The 18,022-nt window shown below is 50.6% G+C and overlaps 4 protein-coding genes across 4 annotated transcripts; 1 reads left to right on the forward strand and 3 right to left on the reverse strand.

Moving 5' to 3' along the window:
- The first annotated feature begins 477 nt into the window (after nt 1-477).
- On the forward strand, nt 478-1,125 carry LOC137837388 (uncharacterized). The gene has a single exon (XM_068646367.1). The coding sequence runs from the start codon at nt 478-480 to the stop codon at nt 1,123-1,125; it is 648 nt and encodes a 215-aa protein (XP_068502468.1).
- A 3,564-nt stretch (nt 1,126-4,689) lies between these two features.
- Nucleotides 4,690-6,537, reverse strand: LOC137837404 (uncharacterized). Its single transcript, XM_068646387.1, has 2 exons — nt 5,389-6,537; nt 4,690-5,145 (listed from the first exon to the last, which is right to left on the reverse strand). Exons 1-2 carry the CDS (start codon nt 6,535-6,537, stop codon nt 4,690-4,692), a joined length of 1,605 nt encoding a protein of 534 aa, XP_068502488.1.
- On the reverse strand, nt 6,537-7,595 carry LOC137837411 (uncharacterized). Its single transcript, XM_068646396.1, has one exon. The coding sequence runs from the start codon at nt 7,593-7,595 to the stop codon at nt 6,537-6,539; it is 1,059 nt and encodes a 352-aa protein (XP_068502497.1).
- Nucleotides 7,596-10,930: 3,335 nt separating this feature from the next.
- Nucleotides 10,931-11,755, reverse strand: LOC137837429 (uncharacterized). The gene has a single exon (XM_068646418.1). The coding sequence runs from the start codon at nt 11,753-11,755 to the stop codon at nt 10,931-10,933; it is 825 nt and encodes a 274-aa protein (XP_068502519.1).
- Nucleotides 11,756-18,022: the final 6,267 nt, after the last annotated feature.

Here is an 18,022-nt window from a genome sequence, read left to right on the forward strand (position 1 = left end):
TTGCCTTGTGTTTTTGATTTGTTTTGGTTCGGCTATTCCATTTCCAGCACCTATGTTCTGTTTTTGTTTTCAATTCCTTTTATGTTCGGTTCATATGTTTTCTTGCCTAATTCTGTTCGGTCAATCCATTTTATAATTCCTTTGTTGATTCAATTTGACAATATTTGGTTCATCCAAATGAGTTTGGGATTTGGTACTTGTTATTGGTGAGTTCTTGACTTAGAACCATGATCCAACTCTAAGAAAGTGCCTCTATATTTTCCAGCTCAAGGTGATTCCTAAAAATGTCAAGAATCTTGTTCTATGTGGCTATTGGAATCACATCAAGACGTGTCACCGCCGCGCCCTGATGTTCCCCTGGTTGTCCATACTTATGAGGGCAGCGACGAGAACCAACCCCCGACCCCTCTTCCAATCTCTGCTCTTCCAGCCCCTATCGAGGAGGTCTTGAAAGCCCACGCCGCTTACCTTAGCGCTATGACCACCGAGTGCGTAGAGAAACGCCTTCACCAGATGATGGGCGAGGCTTTAAGGGACTCCTTGGGCCAGTATAAATCCGAAGCTGGTGTTGCGAAGGACCAAGTCCAACAACTTAAGCGTGATTTTACGATGCGGGGATTGGAGTTTTCGCGGTTAGAGAATGCTCTGAAGGAGGAGTTGCGGAGCGAACGTAAAAACAGCGCTGAACTAGACCAAAAGCTCAGCGCCAAACTCTCAGAGGTCACTGAACTCGAGGGCAAACTCGTGCATCAACAGGAGAAGATAGCGGGCCTTGAGGAGACTCTCAAAGCTAAGGGGGCTTACGCGGATGAGCTCGAGGCCAAGTCAATTGAGAGGGAGGATCTGCTGGGTAAAATCAAAGCTAACATGGACCAAAAGGCCAAGGAACTGAGCGAGAAAGAGAAAGAGCTGAGTGAATCTACAACAAAGCTTGCCCAGGCGCTTGAGGAGAACGAAAAGCTGAAGAAGCAAAGTGAAGAACTCGACCTCAACGCCGCAAACGTTCTGACTTCCGGGTTTGGCGCGGCTTTGGAGCAGTTCGCCTGTGCTTACCCCGACTTGGACCTCTCCCAGTTCTCGATTTGCCATGAAGTGGTAGACGGCAAGATTATACCCTCAGATTAATGTTTTCATTTGTTTTCATTCGACGTTTTGTTTAGAAACATTCTGAAGGACTTTACATATTCGACCCCTGTCTATGTGCAACGAATCTTTTCGTAATGACTTCCTCTCTTCGGACCGTGTTAACTTATGCTCGTGATTTATCTTTTACCTGTTGTGTGATCACCTGATAATTTTGTGATTTATCTTTTACCGGATTTTAACTGTTATCTGGTACCGGGGCTAGCTATTCATACTTGAGGAGGGGGCGTCCCGAAGGAATCCCTTAACCCCTGCTCAAGGACTAGGCGCCCGGATTTTAATTGTTATCTGGTACCGGGGCTAGCTATTCATACTTGAGGAGGGGGCGTCCCGAAGGAATCCCTTAACCCCTGCTCAAGGACTAGGCGCCCGGGTTTTAACTCATACTGGACATACCTGTCATCTTGCTCTGAACTCTCGCCTATACTCGTTCTTGGCGAGTAGGACTTCTTAATCTGTTCTCGCCTATACCTGTTCTTGGCGAGTAGGAATTCTTGATCTGTTCTCGCCTAAACCCGTTCTTGGAGAGTAGGACCTTTAATCTGTTCTCGCCTATACTCGCTCCAGGCGAGTAGGACTTAAAACTTAACTTTCACCTCCAATTGCCAGGTGGCGATGAGGGTTTAAAACTTTGTGCTTGTGCCTCCAATCGCCAGATGGCGATGAGGATTTAAAAACTTTATGCTCATGCCTGCGATCGCCAGGTGGCGATGAGGACTTAAAAACTTTATGCTCATGCTTGCGATCGCCAGGTGGCGATGAGGACTTAAAAACTTTATACTTTAAAACTTTGGACTGAATGCATGCGATCTGAATCTGCCCCAAATCATACTGGGGTGGCAAAGTCTTTTCTTTGAAAACTTAAAATGACAATCATGCAAACTCAATATTTAAAAAACTTTGATAGACTCGAACTTTCTTTATTGGGTGGCCTCATTAAAAAACCCTTCTCAGGGAAAAAGAGCGCCACCTTGAAAAACTGTTTTCACTCAACTGTTCGAGTTAACTGCTACTTACAATGTTTCAACTGTAACAAAACTTGAGGTGGGTAGCGTTCCAAGTGCAAGGAATCGCCCCTCCCTCCAGTGTTTCCAAACGATAGGCGCCGTTCCCGAGTGCTTCAGTTATTCTAAACGGTCCCGTCCATTTGGGCGACAATTTATTCTGCATCTCGTACAGGTGGGCCTTCCTCATAACCAGGTCGCCATCTCTGAACTGTCTCGGCCTTGCCCTAGAATTGTACTTGCGCTCGACTCTTCTCTTTATTGCTTCAGCCTTTACCCTTGCCTCCTCCCTGACCTCATCCAATAAGTCCAAGTTCATCCTCCTTTCCGCATTCGAGTCTTCCGCCACGAAGTTCTGGAATCTCGGCGAGCTTTCCTGGACTTCAATTGGGATCATCGCATCGCACCCGTACACCAAGCTAAACGGGGTTTCGTGGGTTCCTGACTGTTCAGTGGTGTGATATGCCCATATTATACGGGGAACTTTCTCAGCCCAAGATCCTTTGGCCTTCTCCAATCTCCTCTTCAAACCTCTTAGTAAAACCCGATTAGCCGACTCCACCTGCCCATTCGTTTGTGGATGTTCCACAGAAGCAAACACCTGTTGAGTTCCAACGTCTTCACACAGCTTCTTCAGTAGGTGACTTGCGAACTGGGTCCCGTTATCCGATACCAAACGCTTGGGCACACCGAAGCGACACACAATATTCTTCCATACGAAATTCTGTATTTTGTGCGCTGTGATCTGGGCTACTGGTTCCGCTTCAATCCACTTCGTGAAGTATTCGACTGCCACGATCAAATACTTCATCTGCCCAATCGCTAATGGGAAGGGTCCCAGGATATCGATTCCCCATGTGTGGAAAGGCCAGGGACTGTAGATTGATTTCAACTCTTCCGGAGGCGCCTTGTGCCAATCGGCGTGCTCCTGGCACTGCTTGCAACGTTGGGCATATCTCTTGCAGTCTTCCCTTATTGTCGGCCAATAATAACCTGCCCGGATGGTTCTTGTCGCCAAGGCTCGACCTCCGATGTGACTCCCGCAAATCCCTTCATGGAGTTCGGCCATAATTCTCGTGCACCTCTCTCCATGCGCACATACTAAAAGGGGATGTGTGAACCCAAACCTGTACAACTCACCATCGATGAGGGAGAACTTGCTGGAGTTCTTTTTTACCTTCCTAGCTTCCGTCGGGTCTATTGGGAGTACGCCATCTGCTATGTATCGTTGGTACGGCGTTATCCATGTGTCCGGCTCGTGGACGGCGCAAACTTGTGTCATCTTTATCTCTCCTACTGGATGCGCTCTAACCCTTGGCGTCCTCAAGGTCTCCTGAGATAGGGACTTATGACTTCTTGCCATCCCTTCCTTTGACTTGCACATTTGGAGGACTTGGTGGTCTGCCACGAATGCTCGAGGTGTCCTCAGGGTTTCTTGTATGACGGTCCTCTGCCTGCCCCCCTTGCCCGAACTGGCGAGCTTCGCTAGCAAGTCAGCTCGGGCGTTCTGCTCTCTTGGCACATGCACTACTTCGAACGAAACAAAAGACTTCCTCAACTCCTGCACATACTCCAGATAAGTTGCCATCTGCGGATCTTTAGCCTGGAACTCGCCGGTCACTTGGCCTGTGATTAGCAATGAATCGCTCTTGGCCAACAGTACCCCTGCTCCCATCTCCTTTGCCAACAAAACACCAGCGATCAAAGCCTCGTATTCCGCCTGGTTGTTGCTGGCTTTAAAGGCGAATTTTAGGGACTGTTCTATCAACACGCCGTTGGGTCCTTCCAGAATTATCCCGGCCCCACTGCCCAATTGGTTAGAGGATCCATCCACTGACAGCACCCAACGGAAACCATCTCCGGCGCTTTGCACTGTTTCAGAAGATAATTCAACCACGAAGTCAGCGAAGATTTGTCCCTTGATCGGTCCTCGGGGCTCATACTTGATGTCGAACTCCGACAATTCTACTGCCCATTTTACCATCCTTCCCGCCACATCTGGTTTCTTTAGAACCTTCTGAATAGGTAAGTCGGTCATCACCAACACTGTAAAGCTCTGGAAGTAGTGGCGCAACCTCCTCGCCGAAAACACTACTGCCAGTGCTGCTTTCTCCAAAGCCTGATATCTCACTGCTAGGCCCCGCAACACCTTGCTGACAAAATAAACGGGTTTATGAATTTGATCTTGGTCCTGGACAAGCACCGCACTTAGCGCCTTCTCGGTTACAGCGAAGTATAACCTGAGGGGCGCTCCCATTTGGGGTGTACACAGAACCGGCGGGCTTGCCAAGTACTCTTTGAGTTTTACGAAAGCCTCTTCGCACTCCTTCGTCCAGGCAAACCTATTGTTCCTTTTCAAGCATTGGAAATAGGGGTGACCGCTTTCTCCACTGGAAGACACAAATCGCGACAGGGCAGTCATCCGGCTCGTGAGCTGCTGCACCTCCTTCACCGTAGCAGGGCTCCTCATTGCCAAAATGACCGCGCACTTGTTGGGGTTTGCTTCGATCCCTCTTTCGGTCAAGAGGAACCCCAAGAACTTTCAGGCTTCTACGCCAAAAATGCACTTCTCGGGGTTCAGCTTTAGCTTGTATTTGGCTATCGTAACGAACAGCTCCTCTAAGTCGGCTATATGCTGGTTCTTTTCCAGGGATGTTACGACCATATCGTCGACGTAAGCTTGCACGTTTCTCCCGAGCATAGGTGCAAGCACTTTATCCATCAATCTCTGATACGTGGCTCCCGCGTTCTTCAGCCCAAAAGGCATCACTTTGTAGCAATAGCAAGACTTCTCCGTCATGAAGGCAGTTTTTTCCTCGTCCATGGGGTGCATCTTAATTTGGTTGTACCCCGAGAACGCGTCCAAGAAACTCAACAATTTACACCCTGCTGCGCTGTCCACTAGGGCGTCAATACTTGGCAAAGGATAGGAATCCTTTGGACAGGCTTTATTTAGATCTGTGAAGTCGACACACATTCGCCATTTCCCATTGCTCTTCTTCACCAATACAACATTGGCGAGCCATTCCGGATACTGTATTTCCTTGATGTGGTTTGCCTCGAGGAGTTTTTGCGTTTCATCTCTGATCGCCTGTCTCCTTTCTTCATTGAATTTTCTTCTTCTTTGTCGGACTGGTCTGACTTGGGGGTCCATTGCTAGGCGATGACATAAAAAATCGGGGTCGATTCCTGGCATATCCGAGGCAGACCATGCGAACGCGTCCAGATGCTTGCCTATCACCTTGGCGATTTGCTCCTGTGTCCCGTCGTCTAGATTTTTCACCAACTTGAAAACTTTACCACCGATCTCCCTCTCGAGCCAATCTCCAACTGGGCGAGGCCTCCTCTCGCTAGTGAGCAATGCTCTCACAATGCTTGACTCCCTGGTGGCCTCCGGGCTGCTTTCCTCTTCTTCTACTCCAGCGTTATTCTCAGGCTCCAACTCGACATCTCCCATGGTTACGTCGCCGTCTATGGCTACCTCCAACGTCAAGTCCATACCCGCGTCGCCTTCGGCGGTTCCTCCTGTCGCCGCATCCACGGTCCGTCGGCCTTCCTGCGTATCCTTCGTATCGAGAGGCGGTGTCGTGGTCACATGGCATACTGATCGCCTGTTCTTGAGGCTGTTTTCATAACATCTCTTTGCCTCCTCTTGGTCAGATCGGATGGTGACGATTACCCCTTCCATTGAAGGTAATTTGACCTTCATGTGCCTCGTGGAAGGTACAGCTCCTATTCTATTGAGTGTTGGCCTTCCTAGTAGGATATTATACGCTGAAGGGGCGTTCACGACAAGGTATTTGATTTTCTCCATGCGCGAGGCGATCCCATCTGTGAACGTCGTTCTCAACTCAATGTATCCCCTGACTTCGACTTGATCGCCTGCAAAACCGTATAAGCAACCCCCATATGGCCTCAATTGATCTGTGGATAGTTGTAACCTTTCGAAGGTCGGCCAGAACATCACGTCTGCCGAGCTCCCTTGATAGACCAAGACCCGATGAACCGTTCTTCCTGCCGTGACGAGCGAGATCACAATGGGATCGTTGTCATGCGGCACAACATCCCTGAGGTCTTCCTTAGTGAATGTGATGTCCACATCGGGCGAATGATCCTCGAAAACTTCCACTGACATTACGGACCTCGCATACCTCTTACGCTGCGACGCCGTACACTCGCCACCCGAGAACCCACCAGCTATGGTGTGGATTTCACCGAGGACGGGCGCCTCGTGCTGCTGTCCCTCACTGCCGCCTGGTGGTCGTCCCGCCTGTTTCTCCATCAAGTAATCCTTCAGGAAGCCATTCTTCACGAGCTCATCCAATTGATAGCCAAGCGCCAGACAGTTGTTGATATGGTGCCCGAACGCCTCGTTTGGAATTCGCACCATTACTCCTTGCGAGGCCCCAACACCTTGTCAGCTTTAATCGGTGGCCGCAACCTGTCGGCTATGCTAGGTATCGCAATCAGATCTTTGAGTTCCATCACGAAGTTGTGTCTTGGTGGTTTGCTCGCTTCTCTCCCGTCCTCTACTCGACTCTTAGGTTGAGTCCTTCGTGGCTCGTAAGCGCGTTTCCTGTCAAAGTGTTTCCTTTCTGTAACGGCTTGGTGAACCCGAACAGGCTGCGTGCGTATCTGTGCCTTGGGGCGCGCTGGCACAGTGGTTGTACATTTCTCGTACGTTTCGCCTTCCGAGGCGATATGTTCTACCGCTTGTCGCCTTATCTCAGTGAAGGTTTTGGGGCGACTGCGGTTAAGCGTTTTACTGAAAGATCCGGGACGTACTCCCTTCTTGAATGCGTACACAATCATGGGTTCCTCCTTGGTGCCCACTTTCACCACCTGTGCCCCAAAGCGGCTTTTGTACTCCTTTAGGGTTTCACCTTGGAACTGCTTGACGTCGAAAAGATCGTACGAGACTGGGGCGGGAGTTCTGTTGGCTAGGTACTGTTCTCTAAACAGTTTTGAAAGTTGGGCGAAGGACGTGACGTGGCCCTCGGGGAGGCTGATGAACCAGTCCATGGCCATCCCTGTCAGGGTGCTCATGAAAAGCTTGCACCTAACAGCGTCTGAACCACCTACCAGCAACATCTGTGTATGGAACGCCGTGAGGTGTGCTTCTGGATCCTCCATTCCCGTGAAGGTCGCTTTGGGTCCTGTGAACGTATTGGGAATTGCCGTCTCCAAGATTGCCTGTGAAAATGGTGTTGTGAATTCCCTGGGTGGGGATGCAGCCTCCGGTTCGTCTCTGCCACGCCATCTATGACGTAACTCCTCGTTGGTGCGGTGGAGTTCCTCGCTTCTCACTTGAGAAGCTGTGAGGTTCGCCTGCATGCGTTCCTGTTCTACTTTCGAGGCTGCCACTGCGTCTTGCAGCCCATGCACCATCCCCATGAGCTGTTGTAGGGTCATCTCTTCACTCCTAGCGCGTGCTGGTCGGGCGGCCATGGCTCTCCGGGGATCCTCTCTACTTATCTGAGTGCTGGAATCTTGAACTGAAAGCTTGTGTGGTGGAACCGATGTTTATATCGACCCCACGGTGGGCGCCAGATGTTCCGGCCGGTTGACCTGGGTCGTCTTTATGCGTGGCTTCGTTCTAACAAGCTAGGGCACCTTTGTTCTACCTCGTCTGTGTGTACCTGAAAAGGAAGAACAGAGGGGCGCCCTCGCGGCCGTTTGCACTCCGACGATCAAGTCAGCTAGCGAGAAACACCAAAGTAACTAGAAGCTGTATAATAATCTCAACAACTGGAACTGTGTAACTAAACTGTGTAGTCCTAATTGCCTTGTGCTCACAGCTGGGTGTGCCGTCAAGAACAACTAGAGACTACTATTCTGAGTAACTTTATGAAAACTAGGTTAAAACTCATGCAACTGTAAAAACGTACCTCACTAGGGCTTATTCGTGCCCTATATATAGGTGAAAACTAGGGTTTACCTCTGCGTTGCTTGCTATTATCTAGTGTTCCTTGGAGAAGGTCCTTGCGCCACTATCTTTAGGATCTTAGCGTATCTGGCCCATGGGCTTCCCTTATCTGGAGTGCAATGTATAATCTTATGGCCACTTGGGCTCTAACTTGAGCACTATATTTCTCGCGCCATCATACTGTTCGAGTGCCCTAATTGAACACGTGTCATGCATGCAGCCTTCCTTGAAGATCTTTAATGAGCACGTGGGCACTGTCACGTGCCCTTTTGACTTGATCGTTTATTCTGTGCGGAGGGACCCACAGTGCCGCCACCCAACTTAGGGTTATCCCATCGTGTGGGCCCCCTCTCTGTGAAATGCTTACGTCATGCGGGTTGACTCTTCGGGCGATGTCTTACTTAGGCGATGTCTTACTCAGGCGATGTCTTACTCAGGCGATGTCCGTTTAGGCGATGTCTTCCTCTCGGATAGCGACTCGTCTCGGCGATAACCGACTATGCATAACCAGTCGCCGCTTCTACATACGGCGACTATGTTGACCTTTTGACCACCTACCTTTCACTTGTCCACGTCATCACACCCGATGACCTGGTCGGTACAAGTTCCAACGTCCTCGCACAGCTTCTTCAGCAGGTGACTTGCGAACTGAGTCCCGTTATCTGATACCAAACGCTTGGGCACGCCGAAACGACACACAATATTCTTCCACACGAAATTCTGAATTTTGTGCGCTGTGATCTGGGCTACTGGTTCTGCTTCGATCCACTTCGTGAAGTATTCGACTGCACAACTAAATACTTCATCTGCCCAATCGCCAATGGGAAGGGTCCCAGGATATCGATTCCCCATGTGTGGAAAGGCCAGGGACTGTAGATTGATTTCAACTCTTCCGGAGGCGCCTTGTGCCAATCGGCGTGCTCCTGGCACTGTTTGCAACGTTGGGCATATCTCTTGCAGTCTTCCCTCATTGTCGGCCAATAATAACCTGCACGGATGGTTCTTGTTGCCAAGGCTCGACCTCCGATGTGACTCCCGCAAATCCCTTCATGGAGCTCGGCCATAATTCTCGTGCACCTCTCTCCATGCAGACATACAAAGAGGGGGTGTGTGAACCCAAACCTGTACAACTCGCCATCGATGAGGGTGAACTTGCTGGAGTTCATTTTTACCTTCCTAGCTTCCGTTGGGTCCATTGGGAGTACGCCATCTGCCATGTAGAGCTGGTATGGTGTTATCCATGTGTCTGGCTCGTGGACGGCGCAAACTTGTGTCATTTTTGTCTCTCCCACTGGAAACGCTCTAATCCTTGGCGTCCTCAAGGTCTCCTGGGATAGAGACTTATGACCCCTTGCCATCCCTTCCTTTGACTTGCAGATTTGGAGAACTTGGTGGTCCGCCACGAGCGCTCGAGGTATCTTCAGGGTTTTTTGTATGACGGTCCTCTGCCTGCCCCCCTTGCCCGAACTGGCGAGCTTTGCTAGCAAGTCGGCTCGGGCGTTCTGCTCCCTTGGCACATGCACTACTTCGAACGAAACAAAAGACTTCCTCAACTCCTGCACATACTCCAGATAAGCTGCCATCTGCGGATCTTTAGCCTGAAACTCGCCAGTTACTTGGCCTGTGATTAGCATTGAATCGCTCTTGGCCAACAGCACCCTTGCTCCCATCTCCTTTGCCAACAAAACACCAGCGATCAGAGCCTCGTATTCCGCTTGGTTGTTGCTGGCTTTAAAGGCGAACTTTAGGGACTGTTCTATCAACACGCCGTTGGGTCCTTCCAGAATTATCCCGGCCCCGCTGCCTAACTGGTTAGAGGATCCACTCACTGAGAGCACCCAACGAAAACCATCTCCGGCGCTTTGCACCGTCTCAGAAGATAGTTCGACCACGAAGTCAGCGAAGATTTGTCCCTTGATCGGTCCCCGGGGCTCATACTTGATGTCGAACTCCGACAACTCTACCGCCCATTTTACCATTCTTCCAGCTACATCTGGTTTCTTTAGAACCTTCTGGATGGGTAAGTCGGTCATCACCAACACTGTAAAACTCTGGAAGTAATGGTGCAACCTCCTCGCCGAAAACACTACTGCCAGTGCTGCTTTCTCCAAAGCCTAATATCTCACTTCTGGGCCCTGCAACACCTTGCTAACAAAATAAACGGGTTTCTGAATTTGATCTTGGTCCTGGACGAGCACCGCACTCAGCGCCTTCTCGGTTACGGCGAAGTATAACCTGAGGGGCGCTCCCACTTGTGGTTTACACAGGACCGGCGGGCTCGCCAAGTACTCTTTGAGTTTTACGAAAGCCTCTTCACACTCCTTCGTCCAGACAAAGCTATTGTTCCTTTTCAAGCACTGGAAATATGGGTGACCCCTCTCTCCACTTGCAGACACAAATCGCGACAGGGCGGCCATCCGACCCGTGAGCTGCTGCACCTCCTTCACCGTAGCGGGGCTCCTCATTGCCAAAATGGCCGCACACTTCTCAGGGTTTGCTTCGATCCCTCTCTCGGTCAAGAGGAAACCTAAGAACTTTCCCGCTTCCACGCCGAAAATGCATTTCTCAGGGTTCAACTTTAGTTTGTATTTGGCTATCGTAACAAACAGCTCCTCTAAATCGGCTATATGCTGGTTTTTTTCCAGGGATGTTACGACCATATCGTCAACGTAAGCTTGCACGTTCCTCCCAAGCATAGGTGCAAGCACTTTATCCATCAATCTCTGGTACGTGGCTCCCGCGTTCTTCAGCCCAAAAGGCATCACCTTGTAGCAATAGCACGACTTCTCTGTCATGAAGGCAGTTTTTTCCTCGTCCATGGGGTGAATCTTAATTTGGTTGTACCCCGAGAACACGTCTAAGAACTCAACAACTTACACCCTGCTGCGCTGTCCACTAAGGCGTCTATACTTGGCAAAGGATAGGAATCCTTCGGACAGGCTTTGTTTAGATCTGTGAAGTCGACACACATTCGCCATTTCCCATTGCTCTTCTTTACCAATACAACATTGGCGAGCCATTCCGGATACTGTATCTCCTTGATGTGGCCTGCCTCGAGGAGTTTTTGCGTTTCATCTCTGATCGCCTGTCTCCTTTTTTCATTGAATTTTCTTCTTCTTTTTCGGACTGGTCTGACTTGAGGGTCCATTGCTAGACGATGACATAAAAAATCGGGGTCGATTCCTGGCATATCTGAGGTAGACCACGCGAACGCGTCCAGATGCCTACCTATCACTTTGGCGATCTGTTCCTGTGTCCCGTCGTCTAAATTTTTCCCCAACTTGAAAGTTTTACCGCCGATCTCCCTCTCGAGCCAATCTCCAACTGGGCGAGGCCTCCTCTCGCTAGCGAGCAATGCTCTCACAATGCTTGACTCCCTGGCGGCCTCCGGGCAGTTTTCCTCTTCCTCTACTCCAGCGTTGTTCTCCGGCTTCAACTCGACATCTCCCATGGTTACGTCGCCCTTGGTGGCTGCTTCCAATGTCACGTCCATACCCACGTCGCCTTCGCCGGTTCCCCTTGTCGCCGCATCCATGGCCCGTTGGCTTTCCTGCGCATCCTTCGCACCAAGAGGCGGTGTTGTGGTCACATGGCACACTGATCGCCTGTTCTTGAGGCTGTTTTCATAACATCTCTTTGCCTCCTCTTGGTCAGATCGGATGGTGACGATTACCCCTTCCATTGAAGGTATTTTGACCTTCATGTGCCTCGTGGAGGGTACAGCTCCTATCCTATTGAGTGTTGGCCTTCCCAATAGGATATTGATCCTGCCTGTTGACCGGAACGTTGGAAACTGCCTCGTCAAGGGATTGACGTGCGCACCGCTTCAAACCCTCCGTTCCTCTTCGAGATCCACCTCAAGAACCTGCAAAGGAACAGAACGGCGCCGCTGCGGCCGATCGCACTCCAACGCCCAAGTCAGTGACCGAATCACCAAATACTAAGAGAACAGGAACCGTGCAAATTCTCTCTCACAGTGTGCTCTAGAACTCGCAAGCGTAAAGAGTATAATCTGAACGTGCGTACCTGAGAAAGTTCGTTGAGAACTCTTATATACCTGGTTACTTTCTCTCTCCTGGCAGTTACAGACTTGGACACGTGGCTCTCATCTAGTCGTACACGTGCCTTCATCTGGAGCCTCCTTGACTTGGGCGCTGCTTCTACTCTCGTTTTTGGCTAAGTTACTTATGCATGGTACTGCCCAGTGCATAGCTTAACTTGGGAGTGCGATCTCTACTGGAACTGGCGAGTTAGGGTGCCTTCATACACCTTCCCTGTGGTCTCGCCGGCCGCCTTCATAATCTGCACCAACTTCATTCTCTGGCGATGTGCTTTCTCTGGCGATCTCCAATCACTAGGTCGCCTGAGCTTACATCTGGCGACTTCACCTTTAACACGGTGATCGCCGGTTCTGGTATGCTGGAGATCGGAGCACGCCAACTTAACAACTGGCGACTTCACGAGCCCCCCGACTTCCTCCCCTTCTGCCAACCTGGCGCCTTGTCAACACACCTATACTGTAGCTGGATGCCACGTCATCACTTCCGACTACCAGGACGGTACACAAGCCCCCCAGTCTTAAGCGAAGACTTGTCCAGCGAAAAGACTAAAGGAGTCACGTCAACACCGGTCTACGTGGCACTGACGCAGAAACCCAAGCGGTTGTACCTTCTGCTTCTCTGGCGCTCCACCAAACCCCTCACCCATCGTTCGACACGTGGCTTCATCAACGGTTACCTTCAGTTACCGTTTGCGCTTCCCAAACCCATTTCGAAAAAACTCTTAAACCCATTTCCACTCCACACTGTTCCATCACTTTTCTTCGTATTCACAGACGTTCTAACTTCCTCCTGCAAAAAACTCTCAGCGCTCTTCAACATTCTGAATCACCATCATCCTTCATCGTCTTCCTGATCATCAAAAGGTACCTACTTTCCTTCCTCTGCTGGTTTTTCTTGCATTTTAACCGATTCGCATCATCCTGTAACTGTCTGGTGCATACGCTGTGGGTTGCTTTTTCCATTTCTCCTTCTGCGTAACTTAGGGCTTCGTCAATCGTCGCAACGAACCTTCGTTCGTTCGCTTTTCACCCTTCTCCCACGATCGAGTCAGCCTCTGCGAACCCTGACCATTTTTCCTTTTCTTCTTCCTTTGCAGCTTCGAGAATGACCCGCTCAAAGATCACCCCGAATCCTCCTCCTTCATCGCGACACCCATCTTCTCAAGCACTCATCCCACCGCGAGCACGCGGTGCTTCATCTTCCCAGGCTGAGAGGCCTGCACCTTCCCGCCCCAACCTGGCCCAGGCGACTCCACCTATCGCCGGAGGAGCCCCCGTTCCCCCGCCAGACTTCGAAAAACTCTACCCATGGGCCAACTCGACCCTGTTGAGGGAAACGTCTTCCGTGAACACTGCTGGAGCAGTCATGCGATTGACTAAGGGGGATGAGCCTCATCAATCATTTCATAAGGAGCCCGATGAAAAGATGATAGTGCTGCCTTGCCCCCCCGATCTACCTGTTTGTGCCGACGATAAGGTGAGCGCTGACGGGCCCTTCTGCTTCGTCTACACAACCTTATTCAAGAAGGTGAAGCTCAAGTTCCCTTTCACCCGTTTCGAAAGGGAGCTCCTTACCGAGCTCAACATCGCCGTCGCCCAGCTTCATCCCAATAGCTGGGCGTTTGTGCGAGCATTCCAAGTGATGTGCGACCATCTGGGGTTGCCCGCATCCGTGGACGTGTTTCTGTTTCTCTTCGAGGCCAAGCACCCAGGAGACCGCCTGTGGATTAGCTTGAATGCGATTGCTGGGAGGTCGATCTTCTCCATCTTCCAACAATCCTATAAGGACTGGAAAGGGAAGTTCGTCCAAGTGCGCCCCAACGACAAAGACGACTCCCTACTCGACGGCTTCCCCTTGTACTGGGTGGACAAGGGGAAAAAAGAGTCAAAGAGCGGCTTCAGGAGACCCAGAAGTCCTGATAGCATGGGAGCGTTGGACAGAGATCTCTGCCTTTTCTGGAAAAAGGTGGCGGATGCCAACATCACCTTCCTTACCACCACCCTGATCTGCTTCGAATTCTACGAGGATCAACTCGAAATTCGAATAGGTTAGAACATTTAAACTGTTGTTTTAATACTGCTTCTGTTTAACTGTTTCTGGGCGTCTTGTGCGTTATGCGCAAGACTTTGGTTTTGTTTTTCTGCACCGATCATCTGCTTTGCTGCATACTGCCTTATGCACTTATTTTCTCTCTGAGTTAACTCACGCATTTTCGTTTTATGCAGATAACATGTTGGGCAAGGGTATGCTCGCTGAATTGAGGGCGCTCGCCCGAACCCACGGGTTGGCGACGGGCTCTCAAACAGTGCCAAATTCCATGGTGGAGATCGCCGCCACTCAGGGCCGATCACCACCCAAGGGCCCAGCACCCTCCGGCGTCCAACCCGCCGCCCAGCGAAAGAAACTTGTCCTCAAGAGGCCTAAGAGGAAAGCTCCCCAGATAGTCCAAGAGGATGAGGAAGAAGATGACGAGGTCACCGAAGATGGCCTCGTTACAAAGAGGAAGAGGGTGGCACCTTCTTCACCACCTGCCCCACCCCCTCTTCCAACCTCAACACCGCCATCTACGCCAGCTCCGCCTCCAACAATGCCATCTCCACCAGCACCCGCTTCCCCAGTCCAAGCCATTCCATTGGCAACTGCGCCGCCTGCGGTCGAGGCCGCCGAGGACAATTTCTTGGAAGACCCCCCAAGCGCCTCCACGCCACATGTATCAGCTGGAGGGGGTCCTCCCTCTAACGCCTCAGCTGCAGATGCCGCTCCAATCGGGGATGAGGTTGCCCACACCTCTCCGATTCTGATCACCGAATCCCCGACGTCGCCACCACGAGCAGAAGCACCCGCTGAAGAACCAACTAAAGAGGGTGGCGACGGAAACCAACAACAGGCCCCACCCGCGCCTCTCCAAGCAGCAAACCTCCCTCTCGAGGTCACGAGGATGTGGGAGCCTCTATCTGCTAAGTTGAAGACAATAGCAGAAGACATTCCCGCCATCATAACCAGGGCGGTGCAGAGCTCCACCAGGAAGCTCCAGGACGACCTCTTCAACCTCAAAACAGAGAACAACACCATGAAGGTTGAGGTGGAGAAGTTGTCCTTCAACTTGACGCTCGCGGAGATTGAACACTCCCGAGTAGAAGACGCAATGAGCACTGAGCTCAGATTGGCGCGCAAGGAGGCCACTGATCTCCGCCATAAGGTGCAGCAACTGGCTCAAGAAAAGATTGAACTGGAGAGCAAGATTGTGCCTTATCGCGTCAAGGTGGCTGACCTGGAGGCTCTCATAAAAACTGACGCCGCCAAGGTGAAGAAACTGGAGCAAAGGTCAGCCGACCGAGAGACCCTCCTTGGAAAGGTGGAAAAGGCGAGGGATGACGCCATGGCTGAGCTCGGTGAAGCCAACAAGAAAAACGGGGAGCTTGCCGCCGAATTGGGACAAGCGCAAGCAGAATCCAAGAAGGTTGCTGAAGACCTTCTCCAGGCTCAAGAAACCAACGAACAACTCAAGAAACAAGTTGAAGAGCTGGAGCAGCAGAATAAGGAGCTGAAAGAGCAAACTGAAGATCTCAAGAAGCGGATTGAGGAACTTCAGAAACAGATTGAAGAACTCAAGCTGAATTCTGCTCAAATTCTGGCTGCTGGATTCGAAGCTGCGCGGGAACAATTTGCCTGCTTGTTCCCCGACCTGGACCTCAGCATGGTGTCTCTTGATAACGAGGTAGTGGATGGAAAGGTGGTTCCTACTGAAGACTAATCGATTCTCTCCATCTGCTACCTTCGTGCCTTTCCCTTGCATATACTTCTGTAATAAACTCGTATTTTCTTGGACATGTATTTTTGAACTGATAATTTACTTAATGAAGTCACTTTCGCATTTCTTCTTGTAACCTCTTCGTCTACCTTTAACTTTCCTTGCGTGATTTACTTCAACGAAATAACTTAGTAAACTCGTAGGCACGATCTTGTACTTAGCCGTTTCGAACCATCTCAACTTCGAATAATAATCACATTTATCAACTCGCAAACTTAAGGCAATGAACCTTAACGTAAAATGATACTCCAAGCAATGGACTTTAACTCGACCCCTGGCTTTATGACGTTGTTACACCCGAGCTTCTTCGTCAACGGGTCTTTGACTTCTCGCCATTGTTTGAACGTTTCCTGGTCGCCAGAGACTCTTAGCGACACCAGCTTCTTCCTGCCTTCAAACCTTGGCCATTGCTCTTTCATCTGGGGGTAGAGGCGCCTTTCGGATCCTTCTCTACCTCCTTGTGCTTCAGAGCAAGAGACCGGGTGGCTAGGCGTTCTCTTCGAACCTACCTTAGCCACCCTCAGAACTTCTTCCAACCTCTACACCATACCTGAACTCGTTCGAGACGAGAAGGATTTTATCTAGCCTGAACTCGCTCATAGGCGAGAAGGTCTTTAACTTGCCTAAACTCGCTCATAGGCGAGAAGGTCTTCAACTCGTGCCTCTACATTGCCCCAGGGGTTACATCTTCTCGCCCCTAGAAACACTGAGGACTTTTGCTGGCGCCTCTACATTGCCCCAGGGGATACATCTTCTCGCCCCCAGAAACACTGAGGACTTTTACTGGTGCCTCTACATTGCCCCAGGGGTTACATCTCCTCGCCCCCAGAAACACTGAGGACTTTTCGCTGGTGCCTCTACATTGCCCCAGGGGTTACATCTTCTCGCCCCCAGAAACACTGAGGACTTTTCGCTCTTCCTTGCCTGCACTCGCTCGGCGACGAGGAGGTCTTTAACTTGCCTCAGGACGCGCGAGGGCGTTGAGGTCTTTTAACTGGTGCCTCCGATCGCCGAAAGACGACGAGGACTTAAAAACTTTAACTGATGCCTCCAATCGCGGAAAAACGATGAGGACTTAAAAACTTTATAGAAAGCATGCAATATATCTTTAACTCGCCTTGAGTCACGTACAAGTGACAAGGTCTTTCTTCAAAACTTTTTTGAAAACAGCAAGCATGCAATCTGAAAACGCCTTATACTTCGAAAACTCTTCTTTTATTGGGTGGCCTCATTAAAAACCCTCCTTAGGGAAAAAAGAGTGCCCCCTTCAAACTGTTTTATCAGAGACATTGTAATATAACTTTTGTGTTTGTCTTTACTTACAAAGCTCTTAACTATAGTACAACTTCAGGTGCGTGGCGTTCGAGGTGCGAGGAATCGCCCCTCCTTCCAGCGTCTCTAAGCGGTAGGCGCCGTTCCCGAGCGCCTCGGTTATTCTGAACGGTCCCGTCCACTTAGGCGACAGCTTATTCTCCATCTCGTACTGGTGGGCTTTTCTCATCACCAGGTCGCCTTCTCTAAACTGCCTTGGCATCACCTTCGAGTTGTACCTTCGTTCAATCCTTCTCTTCACCGCCTCAGCCTTCAATCTCGCCTCTTCTCTGACCTCGTCCAGTAGATCCAGGTTCAGCCTTCTCTCTTCATTTGAGTCTTCCTCTACAAAGTTCTGGAATCTCGGTGAGCTCTCCTGGATCTCTACTGGAATCATCGCATCACACCCATAGACCAAACTGAACGGGGTCTCATGGGTTCCTGACTGCTCGGTGGTGTGGTATGCCCAGACTATACGGGGCACCTCCTCAGCCCAGCTTCCCTTGGCTTTTTCTAGCCTTCTCTTTAAACCTCTCAACAACACCCGATTAGCTGACTCCACCTGGCCGTTTGTCTGAGGGTGCTCGACGAATGCAAACACTTGTTGAATTCCCACCTCTTCGCAAAGCTTCTTCAACAGGTGACTTGCAAACTGAGTCCCATTGTCCGACACCAGGCGCTTAGGCACTCCAAACCGGCACACGATGTTCTTCCACACGAAACCTTCGATCTTGTGTGCGGTGATCTGGGCCACTGGTTCTGCTTC

This window comes from Phaseolus vulgaris, chromosome 11, assembly GCF_000499845.2.
Source record: "Phaseolus vulgaris cultivar G19833 chromosome 11, P. vulgaris v2.0, whole genome shotgun sequence".
In the NCBI taxonomy this organism is placed as follows: Eukaryota; Viridiplantae; Streptophyta; class Magnoliopsida; order Fabales; family Fabaceae; genus Phaseolus; species Phaseolus vulgaris.

Coding starts and splice junctions, on each gene's coding strand:
- LOC137837388 (XM_068646367.1), top strand. CDS start 478: ATGACCACCGAGTGCGTAGAGAAACGCCTTCACCAGATGATGGGCGAG.
- LOC137837404 (XM_068646387.1), bottom strand. CDS start 6,537: ATGGTGCGAATTCCAAACGAGGCGTTCGGGCACCATATCAACAACTGT. Junction 5,146..5,388: donor CACAGGAGCAAATCGCCAAG/GTGATAGGCAAG, acceptor GTATTGGTGAAG/AAGAGCAATGGGAAATGGCG.
- LOC137837411 (XM_068646396.1), bottom strand. CDS start 7,595: ATGGCCGCCCGACCAGCACGCGCTAGGAGTGAAGAGATGACCCTACAA.
- LOC137837429 (XM_068646418.1), bottom strand. CDS start 11,755: ATGGAAGGGGTAATCGTCACCATCCGATCTGACCAAGAGGAGGCAAAG.